General features: G+C 43.1%; 1 protein-coding gene across 1 annotated transcript; it reads right to left on the minus strand.

The window, feature by feature from the left end:
• Positions 1 to 2766: 2766 nt before the first annotated feature.
• On the minus strand, positions 2767 to 9390 carry LOC130202844 (elongation of very long chain fatty acids protein 4-like). Its single transcript, XM_056428644.1, has 7 exons — positions 9132 to 9390; positions 7486 to 7577; positions 6515 to 6702; positions 5816 to 5896; positions 4608 to 4779; positions 4362 to 4489; positions 2767 to 4110 (listed from the first exon to the last, which is right to left on the minus strand). Exons 2-7 carry the CDS (start codon positions 7550 to 7552, stop codon positions 3811 to 3813), a joined length of 936 nt encoding a protein of 311 aa, XP_056284619.1. The 5' UTR covers positions 7553 to 7577; positions 9132 to 9390; the 3' UTR covers positions 2767 to 3810.
• Positions 9391 to 9831: the final 441 nt, after the last annotated feature.

Below are 9831 nucleotides of genomic sequence, written 5' to 3' on the forward strand. Positions count from 1 at the left end.
TTCACAGAGAGGAGCTCCATGTGGGTGGATTCTTACCGCAGCATTAGGCAGAGTCACTGGGGCAGCACCAGGCAGTGCACTGGCCGTATGACGTCATGACGCATACGTAACACCAGGAAGTGACCCCACCCCCTGTTTCTTTCTCTTTCACATTTAAATGAGTTTCATTGGCATGCACAGCTATAATTAAGGAGCTACATCATTTGCCAAAGCAGGCTGCACTATGTATAAGCATTAACATTTATATTAATGAGCAAAAATAATCACTTCAAAACCATTTATATATGTTTTAGTTAAAGTCAGGTTCTGGTAATATGTCTAAAGGGGCCACACTTTAAGAGTATAGTTGGCTTAAGATAGCAATTGTTATAATTTAGATGTAACTGTCTTTGTCATAGTAGTTTGATATTCTTGAGGGAAGCTGATGACAGAAGTATGACGACGTGTTTTATTGTCTTCGGCAGCAGGAACAAATAAAAGCTGGAAAAGGAATCTGAGTCGACTTCCCTTCTCCAAACAAATCTGTTACAAACGCACATATTTCAAAATAAGAGTTCACTGAAATTCAAGAACGCTTCATCAATAAACCGACCGAAGCTCAAACTGCTTCTAAGGAACCAAAGAAACACATATTTATTTAATTACATTGGATATGAAAAACATCCAGTTTTCTCATCTCATTCATTTTTATTAATGTCTTATAAGTTTGAAGGTTGATTTGTAATCTGATAACATCTGAGCTTGGCCTTGAGATGTATATGTTTTAACCAAAAGCCTTTGTTAGTGTCGAAAGAGTTTGACAGATGAGATCATCAGGAGGGTCGAACAGAAGACACTATTGAGATGCATCATGGGAATTGCATAGCATTGTTTATCAGGTGGGAGTAAAAGTTGAGATATCGTAACTGTTCTTTAAAAAAACATGTCTCAGTTTACGAAAAGATTAAGTTTTTTCTTGCTTGACAATATAGATTTCAAGAGACCATATTTTTTGTTGTTGCATATGCCTCCCTCGTTCTTGCCAGGAATCTCACAAGGTGTCTCCCTCATCTCATCTGCTTCTGACCCAAAGCATGTCCTGTAACTATCCTCAGGCCCAGAAGAGGGGGCCCTCCTCCAGGCTTCGAAGGCGATCGGTCACACACACACACACACACACACACACACACACACACACACACACACACACACACACACACACACACACACACACACACACACACACACTGAGAGCCAGTAAAACGCTGACTGTTTCCACTCGTTAGGCCAGAATGAGCTCCTCAGTCATGTAATTGCTAATGAGATAAGTGAGTGACGGGTCAGGTTTTCAGAGATTTAACCCCTGAAAATTTACCCTTCACCCCCTGACAGACTGACTCTCAAAAGGCCGGAAGGGTCCGTCGACCGGCAGTCAGCCAATGAAATAACAGGACTACTACTCATCAAAGGCAGAGAAACAGTCAGAGAACCAGCAGTTTGTGGAACACTTTAGTCGTTTTCTTTAAAGAGTTGCATAGGTATGTAATAACTTCTGCACTCCTTAAGCTGGCACACACATCTGTGCCCAAGCTGCATGAATGTGTGGATACAGTATGTGTGTGTATGCAGGTTATAGTGACCTGTGCTAAATGCCTTCAGTAGAAAAGCTCTGGCCTTTTTTGCAATCCTCTTACGTCCTGGCTTAGATCCCTCTGCGGCCCCATGGAGGACACATACTCCTCCTCTCACTCCTCTCATCCAGTCCACCGTTCACATTTTACACCTGCACACCTCCAAGATGCCGATGGGTGCCAAGTTATAAAGTGGAGCACCATGACAAGAGGTCAGGCTGCCATGTGGTGCACGTATGTGTGGAGCAGGTTGGAAGGTGGAGGAGGTGGAAAAAGTGGCCTGAGACGTTGTGACATGTCAGGAGTAACATATCTGAGGCATTTGGACAACAGGAAGAAGGATTTAATATCCGCCATTAGTGGATCCACAATGTGGTAAAGGAGCAATGGGATATATATGGAGGTTGTCGCAGGCTAATGAGGAAGTGGATGAGAAAGAAGGGTAAACGTTACACCTCTTGAAACGAACCAGAGTAATACATTCACAGCGGATATCACTTTGTTGTTCCTTGTGCAAAAAAAAAGGTGTGTATTTGCTCATATTTGGGGCACAATGTGCATCTTTTAATTGCCCTGCCGGTTCTGTGTAGTCCTTTGCAGAATAAAACGACACCTTATCAAAACTATACAGTCTGAGAGTAACAGGAACAACCTCATGGCAGATTAGTGAAGGCTTCTCTTCCAGTGACCTGCTTTACTGGGCGTCTCTTGGAGTGACGTGGAAGTAAGCTCTTTTGGAGCTAAAGCCAATTTACCCCCAAAGATTAGAGCAGATCTGTCTGGACAGGCCAAAGACACAGAATACCTCTGACTCACACACACACACACACACACACACACACACACACACACACACACACACACACACACACACACACACACACACACACACACACACACACACACACACACACACACACACACACACACACACACACACACACACACACACACACACACACACACACACACACACATTGAAGAGCCGCTTCCATCTTCCCAGGATGGAAGTAGAGGAAAAGAAGGAAGGCTTTGTCTCTAGATTAGGTTCCTAATGCATGACAAAGTGATCCAATATGTTGAGTGCAGCGTTCCTTCAGCATTACATGAGCTGATTCACTATAAACTTTGGGCACAAAGACACACAAACATAAACTATGGGGTGCAGACATTGTCTTTATTTCAGTTATATGAGCAGCCAGAAGCTGTGTTGCTTTCATTATTTTTCAGACAATGAAATAACCGTTTGATTTCTTGAATAAAAAATAAAAAAACACTCTTTTTAGGAGGCGTGTCCCGTCAGTGCTCCACGGCAGTGAGACGATATGCAGCGGAGTTCCACATCTCAGACTGTTGTTGCACCTCGGCTAAGGAAATAAATCATGAGGACCCACAAGAGATATTTAAACAAAGATATCCACACATTTTGCATAAATAAAGGGAACTACAGTTCCCCCTCCCACAACGTGTTTTAAAACCAAGTTTTCAATTCACAATGATTACAAAGACAATATGTCATTCTGTAAGTGCAGCGCAGTTAAATCAATATCAGACAGCAGAGGGATGAAAAGTCACGGACATTTTTGGATCGGTAGGGGAAGTAGATAAATTAATAAAATACAGTAAATGTCAGTTGTGATTTTTCTTCTTAGTTCGCTAAACTTGCGCAACTGTAAATACGAGTAAACTTAAATTCCCCCCCCCCACGAACCAAGAAAAAGAAAATGCACCTGCATGTCGTTTTGTTGGTAATAGTTAAATTCATTAAAACTCGTATCGAGCACTAGAAAGAAATAAAAAAGAGCTTATTAAAGACTAAGTCAGCTTCCGGTTAAAACAATACTGGAATCCAGAGTACAAAAGTTGGAGGTGAATTTTGGTCGATAAGTTCTCGGATGCTGAGCAGACTGTAGGTCCTCTAATACTTTGGTCCTGTTACGCTCCAGAAAAGCCCGGAGCCGACGCCATCAGGAGACAACCGACACCCCTCTCTTCCTCTCGAAACCCTTTGACAAAGACACAAACACACACTTCTACCCTTTCACCTGTTCAATCTGCTCACAAATCACATCTTTCTACATCATGCGCAGGGGTGACGAAGCCCGTCTGGTTCCTGTTCACTCCCACCCGCTCTCCTTCTCTGGCCCTTTAAAAACAACTGTCTTTTAAAAAAAAAAAACACATTTCTATCTCCCCTCCTTCACTCCTTCTTCGCTCTTCCTTTCTTTTGCCTCTTCCCGTTCTCCCCCGGCTCCCCCGCTTTGCCGTGGCCGTTAGCCAGCGTGGAGGTGCCGTTTGCCGTGCGCTTGCCGGCCTTCTGCGAGGAGGAGGAGGAGGAGGATGAGGAGGGTTTGCGTCGGTAAGCGTGGTAGTAGAAGTTGGCGAAAAGGACGATGAAGGTGACGGCGTAGCCAATCAGAGTCCACTGCATCCAGGCGGGGAACTGACAGCCGGTGTAGAGGGCGTAGCCGGCGTGGCCGATGGTCACGTGGAACTGGATCTGTTAAACACGCACGATGTATGCAAATGATTAAGCACATTTATAACGAACTGCACATAAAAAGCACTTTTTAGATGGGAACTTTCATTGAAATAGACAATATAAGTATACAGCTGGGACCCAACTGCAATGTAATGTCTTAACAACAACAACAGTATAATTTGTGCTAATAAAATGGTGCTATTTGAAGGATATTTCACCCAAAAACATGCAAACTGAAGCAAATGCATAAAGCATGATGCAACACCCACCATCTGAATAATGGTGAGGTATTTCTTCCACCAGAGGTACTTCTGCATCAGAGGTCCCAAAGCCGCCAGGCCGTAGTAACCGTACATGAGCACGTGGATGGAAGAGTTGATGGATGCACCGAAAAATGCTGTGGGAAGATGAAAGGGTTGAATTTTGCATCCGCCGCCATCAGCGCGTTATTGACAACATCAATCTGAGGAATTCAAACAGGCGGACGCCGCGGCGATCGAGATCCTTTGACTCACACTGTCCACCGGGGACCCACTTCATGCCGATCCACCACAGGATGAACATGGTGCAGTGATGGTAGACGTGGAGGAAGCTGACCTGGGTGAACTTCTTCCTCAGGATGAAAAAGACGGTGTCCAGGAACTCCACCCCTTTGGAGATGTAGTACCACCAGAGAGCCGAGGCGATCTGGAGACACGGAACAGGGCGGAGGGATTTAATGCAGCTCGTCTTCGGCGCCAGAGAACGCGATAAAGATAAAAGCTTAAGATACAACGTCTCATTACGGTCACATCTAAGGTCCAAGTTCATCAGCCCGTTACCTTATTCCACTCGTGTAGGTTGAGTGAAGTATTACTTCTGCAGAGAGCACTTTTTATGAATATATTTGTGAACATGGTATGAAAAAAAAATGAAATACAAAATAGAAAACTTAATTGAGGAAAAGATTTTCTTTTTTTATTGTATTGTGTATTTTTATTCAGTCAATCATTGCAATACAATACAATATTATTCTATATAATATACAAAACAGAAAGACTGAAACGGTATAGGTAGAAGCAAAAAATGCTTATATATTCCTATCCTAAATTATTATAATTAATTAAATCAGAAAATTAATATAAAATAAAGAAAAATAATTGTAAAAAAAATATTACATATATATATATATATATAATCATCTAGCTTAAAACATACATTAAAGTAATGATCATATTATACATAACACAATACTTGCTATCACTCAGATGTCCTATATTAAGAGTAATTGTATGTTATAAAGTATATTCATACATATATATACTGTATTCGCTATTAGCCGACCCACTCTCCCACAGCAAGATGTCACAAACCAATCCTGACACACACACATCCACACACACACACACACACACACACGCACACACGCACATGCATGCTCTCTAAGCTATGGTGGTGTGGCACCATGCCATCATGAAAGAGGTTGAAAGAGGCCTGAGGTTGGAGACGGGGGAGGAGCGGTGCAGTGGTGAGACCAATTACTGTGAGTGGAGGCCACACCCTGTTTTTACCAAAATCCCTCCGAGACGTCAACTTAAAATCCCTCTTTTCTCCTTAAACCCCCCGACAAAACGGATCATGCTTGATACTAAAGTTAGAAACACTTGTCTCGGTTGTCACGTACACAGGTGTGTGTGTGTGTGTGTCAGGTGGTGTGTGTGTGTGTGTGTTGGAGGGAGCTTACCCTGACTTCGTTGACATCGTTGGAGTAGCTGACAGGCTGACAGAGGTAGCTGTACCCGGCTGCTCTAGAGGCTAGTAGGAGCTGCAGGGAGCCAAGAAAGCACAAACTCTGAAACTGATGTCTCAAAGATACACACTCTCCTTTTGGAAAGAGGGTTTATTAAACCAGCGGATTGTTAGAAACAACTTCAGAGCTTCTAGACATCACGGATTGGAATAAATGCGACAGTAGAATCTGCATCCTGCAGGAACCGCTGCAGATTATTTTTAAATACATTTTTCCTTAAACTCAAAGCGTCGCTCCATTATTTGCTTTTAAAAGAAAATAACTCGCTCTAGTGGTTCTACTGCGAGTGATTGTCTTGCCTCTTAACGTTAAATAGTCACTGATGTAGTTTTTCCGTACGCCGTCCATGATTGTCTTTTCTTGTCTTTCATGTGTTCTGCGTGAGCAACAAGTTACATGAAACGTGCAGATAAAGCTGGAGTTCATTAAGTGTTTCTATTGTGTATTAAGCTCAATTTGTTTGTACAATTAGACGTATAGAGTCTATAAACATAGTTTAATGTTAAAATGTGACCGTGAAGCCACAGGCTGACAGTCGGGAGTCAGCAGCTGGAGGAAAAGACGTCTGGTGACACGTGAATGTCTCGTTTCACGACGTAGTATTACGCGTGAAGATAATCCGCGTGTCCTTACCTCTTTGGCGATGTAGAAGTTGAGGACCACCATGCTGAAGTTGTAGACTATGAGGGTCTTCCTGAGTATGTAGGGCTGGCGGTCCTGCATGTATCTAGGCCCCGCCCACAGGAAGAGCAGGTACAGGCAGCTGATGGCCAGAGTGGGGATGGGAGACGACATCATCGGCCAACTCTCCACCCTCTTGTCTGGAGGAAACAGGGGCGGGGGGGGGGGGGGGGGGGGGAAATGTGAGGTATGACGGTTAAACAACAGAACCATTGTTGGCCAAATTAACACGCATGTAAGGCACAACATGCCTCCGAAAACACGTATGACACTTTCTGCAGTCTTACATCGTCGCATTCTGATGAATGGCGAAGCGGAAAAGTTCAAGTACAATCCAGAGTGCAATGCATTTGGTGCCTTTGGTTTCTTTTGGCATTACTCTTATGGTTTAATGATCACAATTTTCACAATGCACCTCTTTACTGGCTCAACTTTGACGAACGCATACTGTACATATCATTACCAGAAAGATAACATGGTCAAATTGGGCAGTTTTCTGTCCCCGATCTGTACGCCGGTGACTAAAATCATATTCAATTCAGATGATTTTGTGAAGCCCAATATCACAAATGACATGTGCCTCAGAGGGCTTTACAATCTGTACTTTTGACCTCACATCTGATTAGGGACAACTCCCAAAAAATCAAAAAATAAACTTTCACAGGGAAAAAAGGGAAGAACCCTTCAGGAGAGCAACAGAGGAGGATCCCTCTCCAGGATGGACAGAACAATAGACGTCATGTGACCAGAAGGAAGCGTTACAGAGTTACAACACATTCAATGAGTATGACAGAGTGTATGAATAGTTGGCAGTCGGCATGGACCACGATCCAGACCTCCATGATCCATCATATCTTATCCCGACGACGATATAACGTCGATATAACGTCATTTACACAAATAAGTGATTGTAAAGATCTTACCTGCTATAGTAAGGCTCCATTTGTAAAATTCTAAAGTGTCATTCACCAGATGTACCACAGCCTCCATGGCTCTGCCTTTGGTCCCGATTATACTGAGAAGGAGAGAAGAAGACGGAGAGGCAAGCGAGTCAGTGAGAGTCACCCAAATTAAATTACAGGCCGGACGTATCCTAACATTGTAACGAGCAGCATCGGGAGCCATACGTTGCGTAACCACGGCACGCTCTCGTGCTCTTGGTTGTAATCGCCGATGTGCACATGTTCGTCACGCCGAAGACATCTTGACCGAAGAAAGAAATGTTTGTATCACGCTGTCATACGCAACAGAATATAACTATTCAGCTCTTTCATAAATGAATGCATATTGCGTTCTTTTTCATTTCCCATTGTACATTGTGCTGCAAACATCCCAAAGGAGCGTGTTATTCCTCTCTCTTCTAGCCCTCAGCATGGCAACGTTAACCTCCACAAGCCGTTAATGCACTTTCCATTGATCCGGCCAGTCACAGCAGTTTGAGATAACTGCAGGAAATGGGATAAATGATACGGGGTCATTTGTTTTCCTCCGTTTCTGACACTTTTCAGATAGATTTAACAATTCTTCTGTTAACCGTCTTCAATTTAGTCACCGACAGGACAGATATGACACGAATAAACCAAAATAAAATGTATAATAGCGGCATGCAAGGGAGACATGTGCACCCACGTTGACTGTAATTAAGCAGCATTACATAACAACCACTTATTATCCACCTGAGAGCTGAGAGCAGGTATCTCATATATGAATCTATAATTAATCTGGTGTGTCAGATCAGATGCCCTTTCAATAACTAATGGCTCTGTATACGATGACTACTGCCCACCAATGGGCGTGCACTGACAATGACATGCTGAGTATCTTAGAGCATTATTGCACACGAGGTATGCACTAAATAAACTTTTTGTTTTTTTGTTTTTGCTGGACTTCATACAACAACATACCCGGTTTAGGTATGTTAGTGTAGTTGCAGAGGGAGCTCACATAGAGATGTGTCAGCAGGTTTCACTCGGACCGCTCAAGAGGCTTAAATTCAATTGATCAACAAGCTTACATGTAGGCCTAAGTACACATGCCTGGTTATCTGCCTCCATGTGCTCGCACACGAAGAGAATATACCTCGTTCATGAGGAAGAAACATAGTGAATAACACTTGTACACTGTTATTATAACAACATATAATATGTATACAATATGTATACAAAACTGTCTGAATAGTTTCTTTTTTAAACAGGCTTTGCAACAGGCACTACATCGTTTACACTTCAAAATTGAATTAAAATGTTTCTTTTTCGAAACAGATGGGTGGGCGAACGGCGCTGAGAAGCGAATAAAGACTAACGAATACTATAGACTAAAGAATAAAGAATAATATCTGCAAACCAAAACGTGCGTAAAGTGTCTTCCACTGACCCACGAAGAAATATAATTGACTTGTCGTGGACAAAGGGCTGGGCTGGTTTCCAGCCAGGCTTCTTAATTAAGCCCCCCAAAAATACGACTAAAACATTAGGAGGATTTTTATTTAAATGTATACGCAGGAAAAGGATCACAACGGAAACTACAGCGCAGTAGACGTGCACAATTATTTTTAAAAAACGGTACTCACCTCCTCGATATTTCAGAGCGTGTAATGACATCCGGTGCAATTTGATGGCCAACTCCTCTCAGTTACTGCTCCGCACTTCCTCTTCTTTCTTCTTCTTCCTCCTCTGCCGTTACTGCTAATCAGTTTTCTACGCCGCTCCGGTTACAGATCGACATTCAATAACAATGTTGCCATAGAAACTAGACAAAGGCAAGTGCACATATATGTCTAAAATGGGCCAATTATGCATCCAGTCCGTGCCGGCCGCTCAGCCGCATCATCTTCCTGCAATCTCTTCCGCCGAGAAGCCAGATGGCATTGCGCATGCGTGAACTCGCTCCTGGTGTTTCGTGCGCGCGCAGCCACGTTTATCCTCGGCGTTTATTACCATTACTATATCAATACAATACATCAATGAACCAGCGAATTAACCAACACACGAGCGAAACGTGTAAACATGTAAATACACTAGTCCGATGGGCTTCTTGTGAGTGGATAAACTCAGCATATTCTTCCACAAGCTAAACACATTTCCCCAAATCCATTCATATTGTCTCTGCAGCTAGATGGCGATAGCGTGACGTCATTGGCAGGGTTATCCCACTAGATGGTGATGTCGAGCCATCGGTGGGTCTTCTCCACGAGGAGGGTTGAGGAAGCCTGGTGAGCTCTGTCAAAGTGACTCGAAAAATAATTATTTAAAAAAACTTCCCTTTTTACT

The sequence above is a fragment of the Pseudoliparis swirei genome, chromosome 12 (assembly GCF_029220125.1).
Source record: "Pseudoliparis swirei isolate HS2019 ecotype Mariana Trench chromosome 12, NWPU_hadal_v1, whole genome shotgun sequence".
Taxonomy (NCBI): domain Eukaryota; kingdom Metazoa; phylum Chordata; class Actinopteri; order Perciformes; family Liparidae; genus Pseudoliparis; species Pseudoliparis swirei.